The sequence below is a fragment of the Amblyomma americanum genome, chromosome 9, assembly GCF_052857255.1.
Source record: "Amblyomma americanum isolate KBUSLIRL-KWMA chromosome 9, ASM5285725v1, whole genome shotgun sequence".
Classification (NCBI taxonomy): domain Eukaryota; kingdom Metazoa; phylum Arthropoda; class Arachnida; order Ixodida; family Ixodidae; genus Amblyomma; species Amblyomma americanum.
In genome coordinates this window covers 85,821,537-85,847,306 of record NC_135505.1, presented here as the reverse complement: position 1 = coordinate 85,847,306, position 25,770 = coordinate 85,821,537, and the positions used below count along the sequence as shown (strand labels likewise).

Genomic DNA, 25,770 nt, shown 5'->3' with positions numbered 1-25,770 from the left:
AGAGAGCTTTATTAGACAAAGCCAGCTGATCTGATGATGGTGATGAATTTTTATGGCGCAAGGGCATCTGTGGCCGAAGAGAGCCATGGCACTAGGTTTTTTAGTCTTCTCAAGGTGGGGTCAAAGCCCCATTTCCCAAGCCCTTCACCTTGAAGAAACCGAACGCCAGGCAGGGGAAAGCTCGCACCTATTGTATCATCGGTGGGTACCCGGCGGAACTGGGGATAGGCCCCCTCCCCAACCTCCCGCATGAGAGGCGAAAGGTCAAACTACTAGGCCACCACTGCTATACAACTAGGTGACCTACTTGTCGCCGAGATCACGGAGGCTTTGGTCAAACATTATCCGAACTTCCGTTTTGTATAGTACGGACAACGAGCGCTGTTAGTGTCGAAGCCCTAACTCGTGAAAGGTCGTTGAAAATGGTCGCACAACAGCCGACTACTATCAACACTGCCCACTCAGGATAAGCAGCTGTCGCATGATCCTTTTGTGTCCAATCGCAAGACTTCACGAGGGTAAGTGCCCATGAAATGCAACAGATTTTACAAATTGTAGAACTCTGTCTTATTCTGAAGAAGGGACATACGCTAAGTTGACAAAAACGTTGTAGTATTCAATGATTTACAGATGTGCCATGCCACACAACGACCAAATTAATACCGCAGTCTTGAGGTCATTCCTCATATTCTTCGTTTGGGTCTCTTTGGAGGCCTTGTCTTTTCTTTTGGTGTCCGGAATTTCCCCTTTAACTTAACGCAGTCTCCATTGATGCATCTCTGGAAGAAAAAAGACGGTTTACCTAATTCATCAAAATCTTGACATTCCAAAGAGTGGTAAAAGCAAACTGTGTTATAGCGATAAATTGGAGTGATAGCCTGTTAATGCTGCTATGCTGGAAAATGCGGTGGCCTCTAGAACTTCGCCCTTTGCTCAAGTGCCTAGGGAACGTTTTTCGTACCTACGATTCAATCGCACCGAGGTACGCCTATCGGCAACATGAGGCTGTACTGAAGCTTGGGCAATTTTTTAGTCTAGACAGACGAGGACGTCCTCATCTGTCCTGATTACGTCCTGGTATGTCTTCCTTCATTCCGGTTTCAAATCGCGCCGCATTGCCCACTACGGCTGAAGTGCTAGTTTTTCTGTATTTAACGCGAATTGGAGCCGGTTTTATGTTAAACGAAGCGCCTCTAGCTTAATGATAAGCCCAGTACACTCTAAGTCAAAATATAACCTTACATTTCACGTTACAAATCTTCAGGGTTCCTGATTTTCTCTAGATTACACCGACGTTGAGCATGATTAGATAGCGCGTGCTTGTCATGCGCACTCCGTTTGTCGCATTCAATTGCTTGTGCATCGCGTTATTTTTCTTAGAAATGCACGACCAACTAGCCCCGATTGCTGTCATATTTCTTTGTTTACCGTACCACATGCATTAATCATCCTGGTCGGAATTTCTTCTATCTCTGCGGATGCGCATTTAGTAATATTTGTTTCCGCCTTTTCCAGTTAAAATTGTTCAGTTCCAAGCTCATTTCTGTTATGCTGCCGCTATTTGCTACGCCTGTGGCGTCGCTGGCCACGTGGCTCGTTTTTGTCGCAGTCGTGACCACCGTTCCTCCGATTATAGGCGTGAGCCAACGTACGACCTTCCGCCGTCGTCTTCGCCTGCATCACACGAGCCGCCTCCAGATTCTTCTTCTCCCAATTATCATCCCCGCTCCCACGGCTCGCCGTCTCCTGCCCACCGTTCCCGTTCTCCGATGCTCCGGCGCCAACCCGCCGTCCACGCGGAAATCTAACCACCGCAGTTCCGGAGGCAAGAACTGCGTTACCAGCGGCTCACTCAAGATCTGTTTCTGATCCTGCCAATATTATTACCGTTTTCGTTGAAGGAGTCGCCGTCGAAGCACTAGTTGACACTGGCGCAGCCGTTTCGGTTCTCAGTCACACCCTCTGTCGCAGACTCAAAAAAGTGACGACGCCCCTTCCTCCCGTCTCTCCCGACATGCTCAAGCGCCACGTCATACAACCATCGCACGGCCTGTGGCATCGCCAGTGGTCCTGGTCAAGAAAAAAGACGATTCCATCCGGTTCTGCGTGGACTACCGTCGACTGAACAAGATTACACGCAAGGACGTTTACCCTCTCCCCCGTATCGACGATTCCCTCGACTGCCTGCAGGGCTCTGAGTTCTTTTCTTCATTGGACTTGCGCTCCGGTAACTGGCAGGTGCCGATGGCGGCGGCCGATCGCCCAAAAGCTACATTCGTCACACCTGACGTGCTGTACGAATTTAATGTCATGCCCTTCGGCCTCTGCAATGCACCCGCCACATTCGAGCACATGATGGACAACATTCTCCAAGGGCTCAATGGCACACATGCCTTTGTTCTCTAGACGACGTTGTGATCTTTTCCTCGGACTTTTCGTCTCACCTCCACCGCCTTGAGATTGTCCTTCGCTGCCTGGCCGACGCTGGCCTCTAACTCAATTTGAAAAAGTGACGCTTCGGAGCTCGGCAGCTCACTATTCTCGGACATGTCGTGTAGAAGCGTGGCGTTCTCCCGGACCCGGCCATGTTGCGAGCTCTGGCCGAATTTCCGAAGCCCACTTCTGTTAAAGACCTCCGCAGCTTCGTCGGCCTCTGCTCCTACTTCTGCCACTTTGTCCGCAACTTCACCACTATCATCGACCCCCTGACGAAGCTCCTTTCCAGCCACGACCTTTCGGCCTGGTCGCCAGCCTGCGATGAAGCGTTTACGACACTCCGTCGCCTCCTGACCACTTCACCAATTCTGCGTCACTTCGACCCTCGTTCTCCAACGGTACTCCACAGGGATGCCAGCGGCGTCGGCCTCGGTGCAGTACTCACTCAGCGCAAGCAAGGCTTTGACGAATACGTTGTCGCTTACGCTAGCCGGACAGACACTCACAAAAGCCGAAGCCAACTATTCTGTCACCGAGAAGCAGTGCTTAGCCATCCTTTGGGCGATCGTCAAATTTTGAACCTACGTGTACGGGCGCCCTTTTGACGTTGTCGCCGATCACCACGCCCTCTGCTGGTTATACTCTTTGAAAGATCCCTTTAAAGGGTCGACTAAGACGCTGGGCTCTGCGACTCCAAGAGTACGTCATTCGCGTTATCTATCGTTCCGGTCACAAATATGCCGATGCTGATGCCCTCTCAAGTTCCCCTGTACCATCTGAGGCAGTGGCTTGTATACCCGCCCTGCCTTCTTTGACCTTTGAGTCCACTGATATGGCTTCCGAGCAACGCAAAGACCCGTTGACCACTTGCCTTTTTGATGTATGTGGCCAATCGTCTCGTCCTCTTTCCCGTGCTCTCCGTCGTCAGTCCCACCATTTCGCCATCCGAGACGAGCTCCTTTACCGCCGCAACTATCTCCCGGATGGTCGCAAGTGGCTTCTCGTCATTCCGACACATCTGCGCTCCTTCATTTCCTCTTCCTACCACGATGATCCCCAGTGTATCCATGCCGGATTCCTGAAGAGCTTCACCCGTCTACGACAGCGGTACTACTGGCGTGGGATGGCTCGTTATGTTCGCCAATTCGTTCAGTCCTGCACCGCATGCCAGCGACGCAAACAACCAGCTCGCCGACCCGCCGCTCCTATGCAGCCGCTGCCTTGCCCAGCGTAGCCCTTCGAGCGTGTTGGCGTCGACCTCTACAGCCCTCTTCCCAGCACATCAACCGGGAACCGCTGGATCATCGTTGCCATCGACCACCTTACAAACTACGCTGAAACGTCGCCTTTACCATCCGCTACAGCGCACGACATTGCATCCTTCATTCTGCATGGCATCATCTTCGCCATGGTGCGTCCAAAGAGCTGCTCAGTCATAGATAGATAGAGAGGAGGAGGGAAAGACAGGGATGTTAACCAGAAAGGGGTTCCGGTTGGCTACCCTGCACTGGGGAAGAGGGATTAGGGGGCTAAAAGAAGGAAGAGAGAAGGGGAAAAAGGCATAACACACACACACACGCACAACACTGTCACAATTTGTCACTCAATCCAGTCGCTCTCAAGTAGGCAAAGAGGGCCTTGTATGCCTTGAGGGCAGTCGACTGCTGTGGCCACGGACCGAGGATCTTTTGCTCTGTTAATGGGCGACGATCGAGGCGGTCCAGGGCACAACACAGTGTATGTCTTGCACTCGCAAATGCAGGGCACTCACAGAGAAGATGAGCGATGGTCTCCTCACAACCGCAGCTTTCACAGGCAGGACTGTCGGCCATCCCCATCCGGAAAGCATAGTGGTTGGTAAGAGCAACGCCGGTCCATAAACGGCATAACAATGTTGCGTCGCGACGTGCTAAGTTACGTGGAAGACGAGGGCGCAGTCCAGGGTCCAGTGCCTTGAGGCGGAGGTTGTGAGCTCCAGCGCCAAAGGGCGAAGCCCACACGCTGCGTCAGGTCTTGACATTGGGATCCTCACTAGAAGTCCGTCGTTGTGAGCCGAACACGCAGCAGCATCGGCCTGGTGATTACCGTTAATACCACAGTGTCGTGGCAGCCATTGAAAAATGATGTCATGACCTTTGGAAACGGTGCCGTGGTACAGTAGACGGATCTCAGCAACAAGTTCTTCCGGCGACCCGCGGCGTAGCGCAGCTTGCAGGGCTTGAAGGGCTGCTTTAGAGTCGGTGAAAACCGTCCAGTCATGTGGAATTTCCTGACTCATGAACTGTACCGCAGCCCGTAAGGCTGCGAGTTCCGCACCAGTTGAAGATGTTGGATAGGTCGTCTTCACTATCATGAAGATGGATCTGGCCGGTATCACCACCGACCCCGCAGAACTGGTCGAGTGAGCTGATCCATCTGTGTAAACATGTATGCGGTGACTGTGGTAAGAATGCAGGTGATTCAATGTCAGTTCTCTGAGAGCGGGTAGTGATACACCAGCTTTTTTCGTAATTTCATGAATATAGAGGTGAACCCGAGGTTCATGAAGACTCCATAGGGTGAGCACGGTCTTGACGCAGGGGTGAACTCCGATGGAAGAAATGCGCGATGAGCTTCAATGACTTTTCCGAACGCAGTACGCGGCCTAATTATTGGGAGTGTTGCGAGGTGATGACGGGGAACCCGTGTGAGGTGCAGAATATGTGTTCTCATGGTGTCAACACCAATGTATGTAGTAACAGGATGTTCCCGGGCAACAAGAACAGTTGCTGCTGTTTATGCACATTTAGGCAGTCCAAGGCAGACACGGAGAGCTTGCGCTTGCACTTTGAAGAGTCTTGATACTTGTCTTTCTAATGGAACTGAATATCGGAGGACTGTGCCGCATGTAGCCCAGAAATAGGGAACGGTACAGTTGCAGCATAGAGCACACTTATGCGCCCCAGGACTCTCCCCCGAGGAAGGAGAAGACGTGGACAATCGCAATTAGTCTCTTTCTCATGTCGTTGACATGTGGACTCCACGAGAGGTTCCTGTCGATGACAACACTAAGGAATCTGTGGCTTCTCTCATTGGGAAAAGCTTCACCATTAATGCGAATGGTGTAACGTGACATTATTTTGCATGTGAACGCCACAAGTGAACACTTTTCGGTCGAAATGTTCAGGCCCTGCAAGCGAAGATAAGATGTCAATATCGATGCCGCCTTTTGAAGTCTTGCACGAGCTTGAGGACGGGTCACCCCTGATGCCCAAATACAGATGTCGTCTGCATATACCGAGATCTGAGCAGATTGTGGTAATACGTCGAACAGGCCGATGAGAGCAAGGTTGAAGAGAACTGGGCTCAGCACTCCAACCTGAGGGACTCCGCGCGAATTTCGGTGTAAGGACGTCGGTCCGTCCTCAGTCAGGACAAAAAACGACCTCTCTGATAAATAGCTGCGTATCCAGCTGAACGTGCGGCCTCCGATCTCAGCAGCTTCCATTGCGAACAAAATGGCCTGATGCGTTACGTTGTCGTACGCGTCCTTGATATCCAAAAACAAAGCCATGGTCAATCTTTTCAAACTTTTGCTGTGGTGCACCGACGTTACAACGTCAACCACGTTGTCGATAGAAGAGCGGCCCCTTCGGAACCCAGACATGAAGGTTGGATAAATCTGATATCGCTCCAAGTACCATTCCACGCGTGTGAGAAGCATTCTTTCCATGACTTTGCCGACGCAGCTGGCGAGTGCAATTGGACGCTATGATGAAAGGTCGAGCGATGATTTCCCCGGCTTAAGAAGTGGAACCCGACGACTGGTCTTCCAATCATGAGGAACTATGCCAGCAGTCCATGACTTGTTATAAGTGTCCAAAAGAGCCCGTCGAGCTTCTTTCCCAAGGTTGGCAAGTGCGGAGTACGTCACACCATCGGGCTATGGTGATGACCTTCTACAACAAGCCAGCGCAGCATCAAGTTCTTCGATGGAGAATAGTGCGTCCATCCGAGAATCCCGTGAGGGTGGAACATTGTTGCAGTGCAGCGTTGAGCCGGGATTCGGAGGGCCTGTTATTCTTGCGCAGAAATCTTGAGCTACCTCAACCACACTGCGCCTTTGACGGAGCGCTACGGATTTGAACGGGTAGCGCTGTTTAGGGTACGTGCGAAGACCCCGAATTACACTCCAAACGCGTGACAAAGGCTGCGGTGGATCAAGTGTTTGGCAAAATGTCCTCCACCGTTGTGTTTGCAGTGCCTGAATTCTGCGCTGAATCTTCTTCTGTATGCGCCTAGCATCTCTTAGGTCTAGGCGCGACTTTCTGCGTCGGTATCTGCGCTCTGCCCTGCGCCGTTGTGATCGCAGTCGCTGCAATTTGAAGTCAAAATCGGTGTAGTTAGCTACAGGGTTAAAGGGGCAGGTGGCGTGTTCATGGCATCCTTAATTTTTTTGTGCAAGACCGGTAGAGAAGCCCTCTGCTCAAGCAGCCTCCATAAGTAATTTAAAAACTGTCCAGTCAATGCGTGCCTACACGTGGCTGGGGAAAATGTGGAATGGCAGGTAACAATCAGATAGGTTGGGATATGGTCGCTGCCATGGGTTTCTACATCCGAAAACCACCGGACTCTGTTGTTAAGGCACTTTGAAACGAAAGTCAAGTCCAAGCAGCTGCTATAAGTGTACCCCTCGTATATAGGTCGGGCTTCCATCATTCAGGCACTGGAGGTCATGGTCAGAGGCGAAGGACACAAGCTGTCTTCCCCTAACGTCCATTCTAACGCCTCCCCACATGGTGTGATGAGCATTGAAGTCACCCATAATAACCCACGGAGCAGATGTAGCTGCCATCAAACCATCAACCTTCTGGCGTCGAAACGACTTGATGGCGCCAAGTACACCGCCAGTAGCGTAAACGTCAGGTCACGGCTCTTCACTGTCCGGCAAACGTACTGATTGTCTTCGTTTGGAGGAACTGAATGTTGCACTATGTAAGTTCACGTCGAATGTAGACGATGACTTTGCTGGATCTGTTGCACGTGGGTGATGAAAATGCCTCGTAACCGGATATTCGCAAAATTGCCGGGGTCTTCGGTTCACAAATCACAAGAATGGGGAAGTGATTCTCGTAGACGTAGTGCCGTAAATCGGAAACCCGGGACTGGAGCCCACGAGCATTCCATTGGAAAATGAAAGCTTGCTTGACTTTCTTTTGAAAAGACAGGTGCGAAGGAGCCATGATGCCGTCTACTGTAGAGCCGCAAGAACTGGATGTAGCGCGTCCAGCACTTGAAGTGCGCTATTTGCTGCTGGCGTGTGTAGGCTGGAAAGCAGAGCACGCATGGCATTCATTAGTGTCGTGAACATTGCAATCACTTGCATATCTGGGCCATGGCCTTGATCGTGCCTGTTGGCTGGATCAGTCGTAGGCGCTGCACACTGCCCTGAGTGCGCCAACATCCCTGACGCAGTAGGCGTAAAAGGCTTTGGCAGTGGTGGCCAAGTTGCGTCTGAGGCAGCAGGTCCAGCCTCACCAAGCGCCGGGCTCCCTTGATTTGGTACGGTTTTTGGTGGAGGCAGACAAGCTGCAGTTGGGTTTGGGGCATTATTGTCAAATGTGACTGCTTTCTTTGACGACCTTCGGCGGCGCGAACGACGTCGTCGCACCTTTGCGGCGGCTTGTTTGTGCGTAGAATGGTCTCGCACCATTTGCTTCAGTACCGCCTGCTCGGTCTTTAGACGGGGGCAGTCTTTCGAGGAAAAGTCATGAGGGCCGTGGCAGTTGGCGCACTTGAAGGTAGTCGCGCGGCAAACATCACCGCTGTGTGACTCGGAGCATCGCGGGCACACGATGGAGTTGATGCAGACGCCGCTCACGCGGCCGATCCTCATGCACTTCCTGCATTGAAGTGGCTTAGGCACAAAAGGTCGAACTGGATGACGAAAGTGCCCAACCTTCACGTACGATGGTGCGCAGTCACTCTTGAAGGTCAGCTTGATGCATGAAGATCTGCCTAACCGCTGAACTTGAATGATGGAAATGCCGTCGGTTGCCGGCTTGATCAACATGGGTAAATCTGATCTTGATCAACATGGGTAAACAGAAATAAATTTCACCGCTTCTTGCACTAGAGCTGACTTTTATTCGTTTGTGTTCTTTCATTGGTTTCCCGGTACATTTCACTGAGTTCTCTCGTTGGTTTGTCTTTTTTTGTGGTCATGCTGATTTCGATCCTTGTGCTATGGTTATCAATGACCAGACTATGATCAAAACATTATTTTCCTTTACAAGGACTGGTACTGCCTATAAACACGGAGTGGTGGTGAAATGGAGCTTTTTCTGAGCCAGTGTATCAAGGGATATATTTTATCGTTACCCGACACTTTGAATCCGCTTCTTGAGGCTACCCTGCTCTTTAAAAAAAACTTTGTGCCCTTAACTTATTGAGGCGGGGTCCTCTAGCGTGGCGTGCTAAACGTGCGTCTAAATAACGCGAGAGGCATCATCTATGAAGGTGCTCGCTCGTATGCATACGAAACTCTCCACCACACGCATAAAAAAAAAACTCTGCAAGCGAACTGCTAATAAGACGCGCTCAGTTATCCGACGGTACGTGCCCATTGCCGCCGAAGTAGTGCTGTACGAGAAAGCGTTGAACCAAGCATGACCGGCGGAGAACCAGTCTTGGCCAGGCGCAGTTGCAGGAATCCGCATATGGAGGCGCCACGACATGACGGAATTTTTACGTGACGGAATTTTTTATCTTATTATTGCTCTGTGTTCGGTAACAATTACTTATTTCCTATCAGGCGACGCCAGCGTATCAGTGCAGCTTTATTTGGTATAGCACTTCAGAGTTCCTTTAAACCGAGGTCACGTTTTTAGATTCCACCGCTTCGCTACGAAACAGTTTGAATACTGTACCACAAACTTGTTTTTACACATGCGACGATGTTGTCGCTGATTCTTGTGCACAATTTACAGCGGTCCTTGCAAGTTCGCTAGGCTTGCATTCCATAATTTACAGCGGTGAGTACTCCTGATGCATGTGAGCTTAACGGCGTGCTGTAAAGACACTCCTACAACTGTTGGCTCTCCCGATTGGGAACACATAATAGTCACAGCTCTATCTCATTCAACTTCCCCTTCCTCTAGATATACAAACCGACTCACCGTCTTATACATATGATAAGGCCAAAGATTATACGTTCACAAAAGCGCCCATTCAGCAACCTGCATGCTGATTACGTCTTGTTCTCCTGACTTCCTAGCGCCTCTTATGTAATGTGTCTAAAGAGACCTTTTAAAAGTAAATAAATTGTGATGGTTCTTATTACTTTTAGACCCGCTTTGATAAGATTTTCTTAGTTCAAAAGGGGCATATTCTTGCCACACCTACGCCTGTTAACCCGCACGAGTTTATTGATTCTTCATGGTGATGCACATGGTTGTTATTTTTTGATTGGCATCTTGGCCTAGAGTGATAGCAAATTTTGTGGCCACAGTAAATGCAACCTCCACCTCCCGCGGTTCCGTGCTAAGTTTTCAAAATGCAGTTCGCGAGCTTTTCTCTTGTCCAAGAAATGGGGGCTCAGCAGTGTAACTTGAAACCATACCCCTCCGGAATTACCGCATGGTGTGCCATCTGCGAGAAATATGGGCCAGTGGCCGTTCGATGCGTGGAACTGCGCTCCCGGAACGAAGCACTCCGCTTTACAGTTCCCGGTTCCAAACTCCTGCAATATTACAGGCAAAGTGAACCTGCTGACATCTGTGTTCATGAAAACGTATCTAGCGAAAACATTATGTCACTGTTTAACATACCGGCATGAAGTAAGTTGTCCGCAAATCTGGATAAGCCATTTCGCATTGCCTTGTTTTACTCAGTAACTCTCCGGGTAGTCTTACTGGCTTTTTCCTCTTTTTAATCTGCGTTTCGGTATTGTTCCGTCGCAAGCATCCGGCTTCGTACGACCTAAAAGTGAAAAGAAACAATACATCCGGCAGAATCGCAAGATACTAATCACCGACGCCTGGTTACGTGATTGCTACTGGTATTCGAGGAGGCAAAGCCGAAAATCAAGCAAAAGCAGTTATTCCAGCACATACACTCTAGTTGAAGCGGTGGTAATGACGGGGTAAAAATTACATTTTTATTTTGCGACGTATTCAGCACGCTCACTTATACCGCAAAGCCCTAATCACTGTCTGTTCTGCTGCTCCCAGCCTTATTATCACCAGACTTCAAATTTACTTCTGAACAAAAAGCTGACACTTGGAATATGCCTGTTCTTTTTATTGCAGTGTGCATTGGCTTAAGAAACCTCCAAGCGCTGCTCGTTGCAAGCTAGTGGTTTTCCTCTCGCATGCAAAAGAGGAAAGACAGCCCTCGAGCAAGAAAGGCATTGCAATGGGCAGCCGCCCATCCCTCCGCCTTCATGCACGCACAGAGAAGCCTTCGCGGATCTGGCGTTCTTACCATGTCATCTGAGCTATCATGTATGTACAGCACGAAGAGAACTTCATGCTCCGACTGTCCTCCTCCTTGTAGCTCATAATATATCCGTCATCCCACGGGCAACCGGTTGCATCCGGCTTAAATGCTTTCACTATTCCCTCGATGGCCGTGCCGTCATGTGGACATCCAAGTCTGAAAGTCACACAAGAGAGCAATTTCCAGCAGTTAGATTCGAAGCGCAAGTACTCACCCGTAGGGTCAAAGCGCGCAGCTGTGTCGGAGTTTCACTTTTCTAGAGATTGTAAAGATTTTATCCCCAACAATGTTTCTACGCGGAGTTGCGAGTGTTTCTGCCTCCACGCACAAGAGACGTTGCGCACATTAATCACTGTGCATGCTCGCACTTACGAGGGTCAATTGTGCTGCACAGTCATAACTAGCTTATCTAGCCGTCACTTTGTCAGCTATTTTTTTACAGTGTCCGATATTTGCGAAACTCTAATAATAGAGTACAGCACGAGAACTTTTTATACAATCCGTCGATAAACACTCCTAACTTAATGGCGCGCGTTAACAATACGGAGCTTTTGAAAACGCGAGCCCTGTTCCGCTACTCCAGCAGGCCTCCGAAAGGCACAACTGTGCGTGTAAACAAGGCCGCACAATGTGATGTGCGGGAATACATCTGCCATTTCGAAAATGGATTTCAGTTCCCGTATAAGAGGACCATGACAGCGGGATTAGCTTCGCGCTGTGCTAAAATTCTGCGTTACAGGGAACGGTGTGCAGGACTACATTTATTAGTGCTGGCTAATATAAAGGTTTGAAACAACTTCAAGGCCTGAACTTTACATGTGCACTTTTGTTCACAGCAGATACCGTTATCTGCGCACTTCTATTCTCATTTAAAAAAAACAAAGAATGAGCAAAGATGATTCGCTTCTCGAAGAGAGTGCACCAAGCTTCAACTCACTATTCCTGGTTTAGTTAATGGGGGCTTAACGTCCCAAAGCGACTCAGGCTATGAAGGACATCGTTGTGAAGGGCTCTGGAATTTTCGGTCATCTGGGGTTCTTTAACATGCACTGACATCGCACAGCACACGGGCCTCCAGAGTTTCGCCTCCATCGCAATTCGAACGCCGTGGCTGGGATTGAACCCGCGTCTTCCGGGTCAGAAGCCGAGCTTCATAACCACTGAGCCACCGCGGCGGGGGTTATTACATTACCATCATACACAAGTGAACTGTAAACATTTTATAAAAAGTAGTAGGGCCACATACAGTGATTCGATTCTATAACTTTGATAGTCATAGCTGGATAACGTTTTCTTTGTTTTAGGCACATCATCACCACATCGAAAGTTCTAAAAAAATGCAATACGATGAAAAATACACTAGGCAGGAACTGAGTAGGAGTATCCGCGGCACTAGGCTCGGTCCCAAAGTTAGCTTCGAAGCAGAGCAATGGTGTGAAAGGTATGAAGGAGACAATTTATTGATTAATTTTTCTTTTACCAACTGAGATACATCCTGCCGCAATCATAATGTTCTCCTTGAAAAAAAAAATTGAGTACCGGCATATACGCGTGCGCTGCTACAAGGCCCTATCCAAACTTGTGTCCCTTTCACAAAAACGTTCCTTTTGTCTTGTCAGCTGTCGCAGGAACGGACGTTTTTCTAAAGGGAGGCAAGTTGGGACACTGGCCGAAGTCTCCTCTAAAGCGGGGTTCAAGCTTATCCGTGCCGCCTGTGCAATCCTTCTGTGTAACAGGGGAATATATGAGGTATCACAACTCAAGCGAGTGGGAACAGATAGTATTATTCAACGGCAGCATAAGGCTATAATGTTTTCTATCTTAGCCTAAAACATTATCCAATAGCATTAACATTGCCTCCAAGCTACGAAGGTACTACTTTACCAAACATGGGCGGTTCTCGGTCTGTCTCCTTCACTACTGGTTCGTGTCTGTGGAATACAGGAAGAATGGGTTGCGATGGAAGTACAGGCTTGCAAGACGAGCTGCAAAACAAGAGCTACTAGTCACGGTTAAAAATTTCCCAGAACTGCGCTACACCACCATAGCGATGCGCGGTTTGCTGCTGCTGCGTGCCATTTTCCTACTTTCAGTGACAATATCCGATTCAACCTGCAAACACTCCCGAATTCAAAAGCCGTGTTTGCTCAGAACGATTGTTTCCGTAGGCTGTGTTCAAGTTGTTTCGCAGTCGACGCAATGACTAACTAAACCAAACATATAAGTTTAATTAACATGTTAGAACCACGTCCCTGCGAAAGAAGTTTTCAGGAGATAAGCTTTTCGAAAACACCGCCAGCGGGCGCCACCCGCAGACCTAGATAAGGCTGTACATCTAGCAGGCATGACATTGTCATCTCTACCCACGAAGGCCACGAACACCTTTCCCGCGTTTTGTGGCTGTAAAAACGCTGTCCCTCAGAGTAAAGTTTTGTGTTGTTTGCTCGTGCGGCACTTTCTAGACTACTCACTTGTGGCCACTAGGTATAAGTGCATGGGTTGAACTTCCTTGCATCCACGCCACGAATGCTGGCCACCGTTGATCTCAGGAACAATGATTTCACGGCATATCTCAATGTCACCCTTTTATTACCAAAGAGAACTTTCAGACAGCCTGAGCAAAGTCTTTAGTACAAATAATTTTTGGCACTCAGAGAAGACTCACGTGTGTCCCATTTCATGGGCCATGATGCGAATCATTTTGTAAGACTTCGGCGTGTCTTCACCGAGCTGTTCTCTGTGAGTAGTGCAGGCTGATGCAACGAAGGCATAGCCTGAAAAAGACACCAGATATTCAATGTCATCGCGCCCTCACTTACCGCGAAGATAATGGGGAGCATTCTTCCTGATAGCATTATGTAATGTGGAGAATAGGCAAACACCGTCGATTTGGAAGGGGAATGTAGCCGAGGGGACAAATAGGCGGGTGAAGAGAGAAGTAACGAACTTTGGTGGAATATAGTGGTCGCGGATTGCGCAGGTCAGAGCTGCATTATAGCGGCTGGATTATCGCAAATCCAGTCTTGTCAAGCGCACAATACATGTAACAACAGCTGACAACACCCAAGTGCTCTTGTCTGTTTGTTGGTCTCGCACGTACAAAAACACAAGTAAATTGAACCTTTTACTGTTTTTTATGCAGTGAACTAAATCGTTCATGTTCAGTTCTTTGCATGACTTTTTGTCTGCTCATTTGAGCTTAGACAACCACGCGTTGTTGGTGTGATTAGTTTACTAACCAAGAGAGATTGATGCTTTTTACTTTAAGGCCTTAGGAAGCACCACGAAACTAACTCCTTATCCACCATCAACAATGCAAGCATTTCCTCTCTCAAGTAGCACGTGACATGACTCAAGTCTGATTTCCTTCTGCGCCTTCTAGCAATACACCGCGTCAGCCCAATCTACTAGCCACCCGTTTATGCAACATAGCTTCCCTATGGCTTAAAGCAAACCGGAGAAAAGAAGGTTGTAATTTCTTTCTTTTTGCCGTACCATATCCGATTCACTTTTACTCTCTGCCAGAAGCATATCTCACGCAACAATCTAACTAGAAAATAATTAACAGGTTAATCAAAGGGAACCAGTAAACGTGTATGCAAAATAAATAAATATAATATGCAGTGCATTGACCAAACACTCAAATATGATCGTATACTCATTGGGCAGAGATGCATTCATGGATGAGTCAAAATTATATGTAAGCACCAGGAAACAAGGAAGGCAATCTGATTAGCAACGTAACCGAGGAGCTCGTTACGCATTTGTGAAATTTATGTAAAGGCCTGGATAATCAAGAGGCAAATGAGAGAGGCGGTAGCTACATGGAGGCGAATATACAACGAAAATGGAAAACATTACAGGAAAAGGTGTAGAAAAATGCAAAAGCGGAAAATCGGCACTTGAGAAACAAGTACCGCATTATTGCTGAAGGGCAGATGACAAATGTAGAAAAAGCCTACGCACTTTATAAATAAATACTCAACAGCTCGCGAGAACTGGAAGCTTGGAATCAAAGCAGCATTAAGTAGACCCACTACCTTACTGACTTTTGCCTCAAATGTACTTGCTGAGATAATTGGTAAAAGAAAAATTGGCTGTGGTTTAGCTCTGGTTAAGACAGGGGTGACGCAATAGCTACATCTGGCCGAGTGGAACGCGCTCAGTCGAATTACAAAGTCAGCCTTTCGCCGCTCCGTTTCGCTGGGCGTTCCTTCTTCATCTTCATCCCTGGACGTGGATTCACTCTTTCCTCCCCCCCCCCCAACACGGTATGCAGGTGGGCCGCCTGCCACAAAACAGGCTTCAGTGATGCACGTCTGTACGTACAGTCGGAGACAAAAGTCGGTGGACCACATGTTTCTCAAGGGAAGCCGATATGTCTATTACTAGGTGGCGGCTGGAGACCACACTTGTGGAGATGAAAGGATAAAACCTTGACTTTCATCTCCACAACTGGGGTCTCCAGCCGCCGGCTAATAGCAGAGCTGTCGACTTCGTTGGAGGAACACGTGGTCCATAGACGTTTGTTCCTGATTGTACATACGTGTGCCAAAAAAAAAAGTCTGGTTTTCGGAAACAGCACTCGACAATAGGCCGTATTTACAATAGCAATAGGTCAAAAATACGTGCGAATGTTACTAGCCCAGTTTTATAGCGTTCCTATAATGAAAAACTCCATTTTCTAAAAAAAACAAGATTAAAAATCAGCACTCCCACAGCTTTTGTGTTACAAGGGCAGAAGATTCAAATGTAATGCCTCTAACAAAAATATACAGGAACTGCGCAATGAAAAAAAAAACGCTGCATAGGAAAAGTGACAAAAATCCATCTCAGCAAGGGCATCAGAAAAAAAGGCACAATATATCCCCTTGGTAATCACTGCTTGTTTATAATGGGTGTTCAGAGAGGAGGATTACAAATAATGAGGCATATATTGAATGAATAATATTTTAATAATCTTTGATTTGCGGATGACAGTGCCCTCCTGAGTAACTTGTGGGAGAGAAGAGAGAGAGGAAAACATAATAACAAAAAGGAAGGGAGGTTAACCAGGTGATTCCCCGTAGGCTACTTAGAGGTCGCAGGACTGTTCCAAATTTGACGGTTTTAAAGACAATAGCTCAGATTCGGATTCGTTGCGGCCAGTTGGGCTTCGTCAACTAGCTCTGATTGGACGGCAGGGAGTCAGGTAAACACATGAATGAGAATGTTTGCGGGATTTTGGTTGCCGCAGATGGCACAGGACCTGATTGAATGAAGAGATATGGATAGAGGTCTGTCCTGGAGTGGACGTAGTCAAGTTCCCGAGATATTGATAATATCCATAAAACTAAGCTGTTGAAGGATTTTAAATAAAGGAACACAGCCTGACGCCATAAAGAGAAACCGTCGATGATGAAAAAACAGTAAAAAAATTCTCGAGTGATTCCCGGCGTCACTGCGCGACTTCCAGCCTGAGTTCAAACTTCAGTGACCTTTTTTATTCAGACCGCATGCACCATCAGCTTCAACAACTATGTTAACCTAACTGCGGGCCAAAGCCGTCTCGCAGGTAATCAGCGCTGACCTTGCGCAATGCGTGACCACTCTATTCGAACCAATTTCGTTGCCCCGCTCGCCGTTTGCATATTTGTCGATCGGCTGCAAGCCTCTTCCGAAAGGATGGTGTCAGCGTATTTTCTACATTGCATGTCTCGCTCATTTCCTCCCATGTCCAGTTCTTCGCCTTCATTTCCCCTACATTAAGAATAGCTCTGGCTTCTCCTCTAATGGGCACTACTCTCTTTCTACCAAACGCTATCCCACTTTCGCTTCCACAGCTGGCCGTATTATTCTTGATCAGTTTTGAAACTTTATTGTTGGGGCCAAAGTTTTGCGCCGAGTTATGCTGCATTAAACATATTCGAAAATTTTTGTTACTATAAGCAGTGTATGAGTTCGCTGGTGAATAAAACCACACTTTGCTTTGTTTCGAAGGTGCTGGTTCCATTCAGGGAGTACAATATCTACGGCTTGAGTTGGAGGACTAAAGCTTTCACGAGGATTATCCAGCGAATTTGGTGAAGCCACAAGTCATATTGCAAATTCTTTGAGGATGTCAACTTTGTGTTGTGTTGGGTTTTATGGCGCATAGGCAACTAAGGCCATCATGCGCCAAGCTGGAGGTATAGGAAAAATCTCTGGATGATTTTATGGAAATGTGAAAATCGTCGCTGGTGCAGAGTGCTTAAATAGTTAAAATTACCTCATGATGATGAAGGAAAAAGATGCTAGAAATGGGTACCATTAAAAACGTTTAAAGGGGGTCGGGTCACCTCAGCAGCCATTCTTACCAGGGTAAGGATCTCGAGGCTTCCAACCAATCAAATACAGACCTCACCCTTTTTCTCAGGAATGAGGAATGGCCGAGGTGTGTCAGGCGAAGTACTGGGTCATGATTTAAATATTTTTAAGAAAACCAGCTTCTGTTAAAAATCTAAAAACACAGGACATGTCCACAATTGCGTTATCACTCAAGAGCAGTGCTGGATGAAAAGGGATGCACTGGTTATAAAACGGAGAAAAACACATTTTCCGTAGCCTTTCCAGTTTAGAGCATGAAATTAAAATGTGAGTCACTGTAAGTTCATCTCCGCATGTACAAACTGGTATGTCTTCTTTCCTTAGCAGAAAGTTGTGTGTGAAATGTGTGTGACCTATCCGGAGTCGGCAGATAATGACCTCTTTGAAACGTTTCTGGTGCACACATGACTTCCATTCACCTAGGACTGGTTTTATTAACCGTAGTTTGTTATTTAGTTCGTTGTTCCATGTGGACTGCCATTTTTTCCTTGCATTAATATGTATTAAGTTCATGCAATTTCTATAGGGCACATTTATGTTTTTAATTTGCTTTTCACAAGCTTGAGCAGCGCACAAATCTGCTCTTTCATTGCCCTTTATGCCAACATGACTTGGTACCCAGCAGAGTCTTATGTTTTGTCCTTGAGCTATGGCTGTTGTAATGTTGTGTATGAGGTCGCCAAGCAGCGGGGTTATTGCATTTCTAGGATGAAGGGCTGTGAGCACTCTTAGTGAGTCTGTGTAAATAATACTGTTGGGTAGGTTCTCGTTTAGTATTTTTTCTATGGCTACACAAATGGCGTAACATTCCGCAGTGAAGATGGAAGCGCACTGTGGAAGTCTTAATATTTTATTCCAATTTCCCTGTACAACTGCACTTCCAACGTATGCATCTGTTTTGGAACCGTCGGTATAAAATGCTGTGAAAGTAGTATACTTTTCCTCGAGTGTGAGGAATTCTTGTGTTATATGTTGTTGCGGAATTTGTTTCTTACGGAACTGTGTTAGAGTGAAATCACAGATTTCAGGGAAATTGTGCCATGGCGGCAGTGGACCTCGCCTTCGGGCAATGTTTGGCAATACGTCTAATATGCTAAGGTTCCGGCACATGTCTTCAAATCGCAAGAGGAGAGGCCGAGTAGCTTGCGGCTTGCTGTTGAAGAGTGTTCTAGAAAGGCACTTTGTGGCGATAGGGTAACATAGATGTTTATGCAGTGAACGGATTTTTAGAATGTATGAGCATGTGAGTATGGCTCTTCTATCTGTAAGCGATGGTTCATTGGTCTCTACATGAAGACTGTTTATGGGTGATGTCCTATATGCACCAGTGGAGAGACGTAAACCTAAATTATGTACCGGATCTAGCCGTTTGAGGTACGATGGTCTCGCTGATCCATACACTACACATCCGTAATCCAGGGTAGAGCGTACTACAGAGCGGTATATTTGTAACAGACATGTCCTATCGGCTCCCCAGTGTTTTCTCGACAGTACTTTGAGTATGTTCAGGGATCGAGAAGCCTTCTTTTTCAGCGCATTTATGTGAGGCATAAAGGTGAGCTTTCTGTCGAATGTTACACCTAGAAATTTATGTTCTTTTTCACGGCTAAGTCTATTTCGTTCAGGTGTAGGGTGGGAGCTATCTGCATGCCTCGTCTGAGTGAAAAAAGAATGGCCACCGATTTCTGTGGAGAAAAACGGAAGCCATTTTGGTCTGCCCATATTGCCAGTTTATTTATTGTTAGCTGTATCTGTCGTTCACATGTTGATGTATTCGAGGATGTGTAGGCTATCTGGAGATCATCTACATAGACAGAATACATTACAGACCTCGGGATTATTTTCCTGATAGAATTCATTTTTACAATAAAGAGTGTTGTGCTCAAAATACATCCTTGAGGTACTCCGTTTTCTTGGATAAACTTCTTTGAAAGGGTTGAGCCTAGGCGGACGTGAAATGTACGGTTAGACAAAAAGTCTTTAAGGCAGTTCAACATCCTGCCGCGGATGCCCAGTTCAGCCAGGTCCTGAATAATCCCAAATCTCCACGTTGTGTCATACGCCTTCTCTAAATCGAAGAAGACAGCGAGACAATGCTGTCTGTGTACAAAAGCCTCACGAACAGTGTTTTCAAGACGAACCAGGTGGTCGGTGGTGGAGCAAGCCTTTTTAAAACCGCATTGATGGACATCCAGAAGCTCCCGGTCTTCTAACACGAATGATAGTCTGATGTTCAATACACTTTCAAAAGATTTCGCTAGGCAGCTAGTCAGAGCTATGGGCCTATAGCTGCTAGGAAGGGTAGAGGGCTTTCCGGGTTTTAATAGAGGAATAATAACGGCCATCTTCCAGGCTTCAGGAAGTTTCCCCGATACCCAAACTTTGTTTAAAAAATTTAAAAGCGCCTCCACAGCCGGTTCAGAGAGATGAGCCAGCATTTGATAATGTATTTCATCTGGGCCAGGTGCAGTTTGCTTACCAGCGGACAGTACTCTATTAATTTCTTGGATTGTAAGTAGGTTATTATAGGGCTCATTTGAACTGCCACTTGTCGGCAGTCTTTGTTTTTCAGCTGCGTTTTTGTATTTCAGGAATGATTCTCTGTAGTGAGATGAACTGGAAACTTCAGAAAAATATTAACCCAAAATATCTGCCTGCTCTTCTAAATTTGTCTGTATGCCAGGGGTTGATAGAAACGGAACTGTGAATGTGGAGTAGCTGCCATTTATCTTTTTTACCATCTCCCACATTTGTTTTGACGTAATTGAGCTGTTTATTGAGGACACGTAACCTTGCCATGAAGTTTTTTCTGCATTACGGCGAATATATCGAGCTTTTGCTCTTGCCTTTTTAAAGCTTATTAAGTTCTCGTGCGTAGGGTACCTACGAAAAATTCCCCAAGCTTTGTTTTGTTTCTTTTTTGCATCTCTGCATTCCTGTGTAAACCAAATTTTGTGATTCTGCTTTACTACTCCAGATGACCGAGGAATTGCTAGGCGTGCAGCTGTTAAAATGCAGTTCGTGATAGCTTCATTCAGTTGGTCTATGCTGAGGTCATCTGAAAATATTTTATCTAAGCTGGCCCTTTCTCTAAAAAGTTCCCAGACGGCTAATTGTAACTTCCACCGTCGTGGTTTCGTTGGGGTGACTAGTGGTGGGGATGTTAGGCTTATTGATACAGGGAGGTGATCGCTGCCGTATGGGTTATCAATGACATCCCATTTAAAATCACAAAAGATAGAAGGTGAAGTAAAAGACAAATCTATGCAACTCATTTTTCCCGTGCTCGGAGAGCAGTATGTATCTTTGCCGGTGTTAAGAAGGCAAACATTATTACTTAGAATAAAATCTTCTAAAATGCGACCTCTTGTATCAGTGTGTGCACTGCCCCAAAAACCGGAGTGGGCATTAAAATCACCAACTAGCAGATATGGCTCCGGTAGCTGTTCTAAAAGGGATTCTAAATCATGAAGTGTTACTGTTAGGTGTGGTTCAAGATATATGGTGCATATTGTGAGTGTTTTAAAATGAAGAATGGTGACTGCGACGGCTTCGTATTTGGTTTTAAGTTTGATCTCGCGGGTTGCCACACCATTCTGGATGACAATGGCAACACCTCCAGACAGTTTGCTTGCTTGCTCTCTGTCACACCGAAAGATATTGTACTTGTTTAAAATATTTTTTTGTTTTGGACCTAAGTTGGTCTCCTGTAAGCACAAAGCCACCGGGGACATTGTGTTTAAAAGCTCTTTTATGTCAGACTAGTTATTTATTAGTCCTCGGCAGTTCCACTGTATAAGGAACGCCATATTTGACTAGTGTAGTTAAAACTTAGGGTACCGGTTTTGGGGGTGCCAATACCGGGGTCTTTTTTCTTTTTCGCTCCAGGGAGCTGTGCCTCTGTTGCAGCAAAGGCGAATTCTGAGTTGTGTCCATCGCCTCATTAGAGGCTCTGGACTTCCGCGGTGAACCCGCAGGTGTACGGTTTGTGGGCTTCTCCCGACTGGGGGAAGCCTTACGGGCGGCCGACTGAGGGGCCGGCGGGCCCTTGCTCAGAGGTGGCAGGGCAGCCTTCGCTGCATCTGCCGGGGGCGGGGGTGGCCCTGCCTCAGGCATTTCCTGGGCAGTGGCCGAAGCCTGGTGTGGTGTGCCGCCCCTGCGCACCACATCGGCGAAATTTGTTTTTGCCGTGAACTGGAAAGCTGATGGGAGTCTTTTCCGAGCTTCTTGGTATGTTATGTTTTCCTTTGTCTTTATTGTTATTATTTCCTTCTCTCTCTTCCAGGTAGGACATGACCTCGAGTACGCGGGGTGATCCCCTTCGCAGTTCGCGCACAGTGGTGAAGCACTGCAGTCCACAGATTCATGATTTTTTGACGAACATTTGGCGCATGTTTGGCGGCCACGACAGCTCTGTGAGTCATGGCCAAATCTTTGACATTTGAAGCAGCGTCTGGGGTTTGGGATGTACGGTCTTACATTTATTTTGAGATATCCTACTTCTATGGTTTCGGGAAGTTGGCTGGAGGCAAAGGTCAGGACTGTGTGTTTTGTTGCTATTTCCTTGTCATCTTTTCGGATATTAATACAATGTACTTCGGTGACGCTCTGGTCTTTCAGACCCTCCAACATCTCTTCTCCAGAAAGGTTCAGGAAATCGTGTTCAGATATTACTCCTTTCACTGTGTTTAGTGATCGATGTGCAGTAATGGATACAGGAATGTCTCCAAAGGACACTATGGATGGGAGTTTGGAAAATTGCACTTTGTCTCGGATTTGGAGGAGTAGGTCGCCACTGGCTAGCTTCGTCACCTTGTAGCCAAAGCCCAGGGCGTCGGTAAGAGATTTAGAAACAATGAATGGGGACATTTTCCTAGCTGGTTGATCTAGATTTTCACTATGTACGACATGGTACCTAGGGAAAACTTCTTTTGTTTTTTGCAGGAACTGCGTAGTGGCATCGGTCCGCCCTCGTTTATGAGGGCGATCATTTGTTGAAGGAAAGGGATCCATAAAAAAAAGTTGTTTTTCGGCTGCGGTGGCAGCCACCCACCACGGAGCCCAACATGGGGAAGGGACAGAAGGTTGCAAGCAAGGCCTGCCCGCGTCAGCTGTACACCGCAACTATAACCGAATATGACGCAACTCAGGGTAGTTCGTCACACAAGGTTAACCCTCGCCGCCAGGAAAAAGGAGAAACCAAGAAGTGAGTAGGGGATAGGAGAGTTGTGAGAAAGAAGATAGGAAAGTAAAAGATGGAGGGGAGGATAGGAAAAGGCGACTGCCGATTCCCCCCGGTCGGGTCAGGCCGGAGGTGCCGTCTGCAGGAAGCTGGGGCCAAAGTGGTGTGTTGCCTCCGCCAAGGGGCCTTAAGGGTCCAAACGCTCGGCATCGGCTCAACCACCAGGATCCCCTTTTCCCCGGACACGGCGATGCCACGCACGGCGAAGCGCGGGTGCTCGGGTCCGTGGTGATGCACAGTTCACCATCATCCCCTTGCGGGGATGTCCCTGCGGATGCTCGGGAACCCGCGGTGTCGCCACTCACCGTCGCGACGCCTGCAAGCTGCAGGCGCCCCCCTGCGGGGCAGGATGTCAACTGTAACGCTGGATTTACACATAAAAAAACATAAAAACGTCTCTTAAGGGGTTGAACAATGGGTCTGTAACTGTTAGCTGATCAAGACTTGTGCATAGTGCGCTTACCTGCAAGAGCCGTCTGCTTTTCGCTTCCTTGAACAGCAACCATGTCGTACCTGTCGCAAACGAAGTTATGCGTCTGTCAAGCAGGCCCATACAGCTTCACTTCTTCTTATCTACGCTAAGGTCTTCCCTGTTGTGCTGTAGGCAATTAGAGGCGTTTAAATTCACTTATTTGAGAACTGAAACACCTCACGTTGCCGGCTGTGGCAACTGAAAATTAGGATTATTAGGAAAGTTCCGATTTTCCTGGTGCAGTAAAATTCGCAACACAATACAGCGTTAAAATACATTCTTCAATGTTTAAATTAACACCCTTAAGCAAGTACAATCAGGCTACAAGCTAAGCTAGTTGGTTTTCTGTATTTTGAAATTTTCTTCCCGTCTCCGACAGCAGATTCGTCAGAAAAAACCTCTGAAGCGCTTTCATCATGTGGCACGTAGATCGCCACTCTCTTACTTACTCGAACAGCACCAAAAATTTGAATTTTTCAAATACACTCGGCACGGCTGCACGAGACATATGGCAGGCGATTGTGTATTGCCCATTTATACCTACAGGTAGCGGTAATATGATTGCGCACAGGTTATCAACATTCAAATAGTGATTGCGCCTTAAGTACCAGTGACAAGCGCGTTTTTTTTCTCCGAATAGCTTTCCTCGGGGCGAACGATGATCAGAATGATGATCACAAGATAATTTAAACGCCCAAAAACCACCATAAACTAATTGCGTGTGCCAACGTACTGTCCCCTTTCATGTTGTTGCTGCATGTACAAGTGCGGACATTATATAAACAGAGCACGCTATTCCGCACTAATTGCAATCACGCCTGCCTATCAGACATGAATTATTATTTGTTCATGAGCAAGCGCACTCACGTCCGCTACCAGCCGTGACATACCGGTGCTAACAGTTTCAATTAAGCATCGCGTGAAAAATGTTAGAAGATAATAGCGTGCTTCGTTGACTTTTGTCGGTACATGTACAGTGGCACAGAAATTAAAACGGTGCATTTGAGACATGGTAAAACTGTTTTTCAGGATGGATCCGGCAGACCCATCCTACAGGTTTCATGCTGGAATCACCGTGGCTACCGGCGCAGCTGCGGTGCTACCATCAGTGCTCGTCAGGGGCTTAATGCCTCATGCAAGTATTTATCACTGGCATGCCGTTAGTCAGAGCTTTAAGAATAACCGCCAAGTAAAGTATGAACCACGGAAGGCCCGAGAGTGCACTCTCTAAAGGTGGTCGCATTCGTGACGAAACAGACCACGCGGGTCGCCAAAAAACAACACTTTCAGCACAGTGTGTTACAACGATGAATGCCTGAATAGAGCATTAAAAGCCTCCCTGATGAGCGCTGATGGCATAAGCGCGTATGCATACGTACCGGCCATAATTCGACCGTCAGAACTGCAGGATGGGGCCTCATTCCCTTCCCCAGTGCAGGGTAGCCAGCCGGAATCCTTTCTGATTAACATCCTTGCCTTTTCCCTCTTCTCCTTATCTTCTGCAGGATGGGGCCGTAGGATCATCGCTATCTCGATGCACTCCCGCTCTTAGAGAGCTCTGAGCAGTAATTCGTTCACCACTCGCGTGCTCCGTTTTATGTTGGGGGCACCTGTACGTACCATTTTGTTTCTCGCAAATATAATTCATATTCTGTGCGTCGTCCGTGTGCTCTCCCTCATTCTAGTCGTCGTTGTTAACATACCGCGGGAGAAAAAATCTCGAGTTACGCTGTTCACTTGTTAAATATTTTCTTTTACAGTACATTCTGCTTTGTTCAGCCAAGATGCCAAAAAACAGTGAACAGCTTCATGGTGAAGAAAGAGCATGTTATTTTCTTCACTGACAAATACTTGACAGACCTGGGCTTTTAAATTTTCTCACTCAAGTAAAGGTGCTCTCTTCAAGACCTGTTTTTATGGGTGTGCTAATGGTACTTTTTACAAAACTGAATCAAATACGACTAGTTAACATTTGCGGCCGAAACAAGTAAAAATATCTTAACCAGAAACCGATTCCAATTGGGACTCAATAGTAATACAACAGAACCAATTTTTACGGATATTCGCACAAGTAGCCTGTCTGTGGCGGCGGTGCCGTAGGCCGCTATAACATTTACACTAACAGCTATTGCTGTGAAAGAACGGGACACTGATCTCTTCTATACGGTGCGCCATGCAATGTCAGTATATTGTCACTGATAAACAGTCGAAGCACTCAAATCAGGCGAACTGTTCCCTGGGGGAGAACTTCAGAGTTCACTTCACTGACCTAACGGAGAACCTCGTAGGGGCAAAATATCGCCGTGGAAGATTTTCGGAGCACTCACGCATGCGGATTGGGCTCCACACCCAGACTTGTTCGCCGGGCTGGTAACGCACATTTCGGTGGCGGAGGTTATATCGCCGAGCGTCGAGAACTTGCTGGTGCCGGATGCGCTCTCTAGCTAGTTGGCGGGCGGCCTCAGCGTAACGAACGAATTGGGCAGCACCCATAGCAGAGCAGGTAGTGCTAGCTGGAAGCAGCACTGCATCCAGCATGGTTCTGGCTTCGCGACCATGTACTAAACGAAAAGGAGTGAAGCGTGTCGTTTCCTGGACTGCAGTATTATAGGCAAATATGACGTAAGGGAGTATGGAATCCCAGTTCCGGTGGTCCGCATCGACATACATGGAAATCAGGTCGGCGATCGTCTTGTTGAGCCGTTCGGTGAGGCCGTTGGTTTGAGGGTGGTAAGCGGTTGTCTTGCGGTGACTGGTGCCGCTCAGGCGCATAAACTCCTGCGTAAGGGCCGAGGTG

The 25,770-nt window shown here is 47.4% G+C and overlaps 1 protein-coding gene across 1 annotated transcript in view; it reads right to left on the bottom strand.

Annotated features, from left to right (window-relative positions):
- Positions 1-543: 543 nt before the first annotated feature.
- Positions 544-25,770, bottom strand: part of LOC144103485 (venom metalloproteinase antarease TserMP_A-like) — a 40,173-nt gene continuing 14,946 nt past the window's right edge. The window contains exons 8-13 of the mRNA XM_077636189.1: positions 22,965-23,037; positions 13,580-13,688; positions 10,900-11,070; positions 10,245-10,395; positions 10,037-10,156; positions 544-779 (exon numbers count right to left, since the gene is read on the bottom strand). Coding sequence (XP_077492315.1) covers positions 684-779; positions 10,037-10,156; positions 10,245-10,395; positions 10,900-11,070; positions 13,580-13,688; positions 22,965-23,037 — 720 coding nt within the window. The 3' untranslated portion in view covers positions 544-683. The remainder of the gene's footprint in view (positions 780-10,036; positions 10,157-10,244; positions 10,396-10,899; positions 11,071-13,579; positions 13,689-22,964; positions 23,038-25,770) is intronic.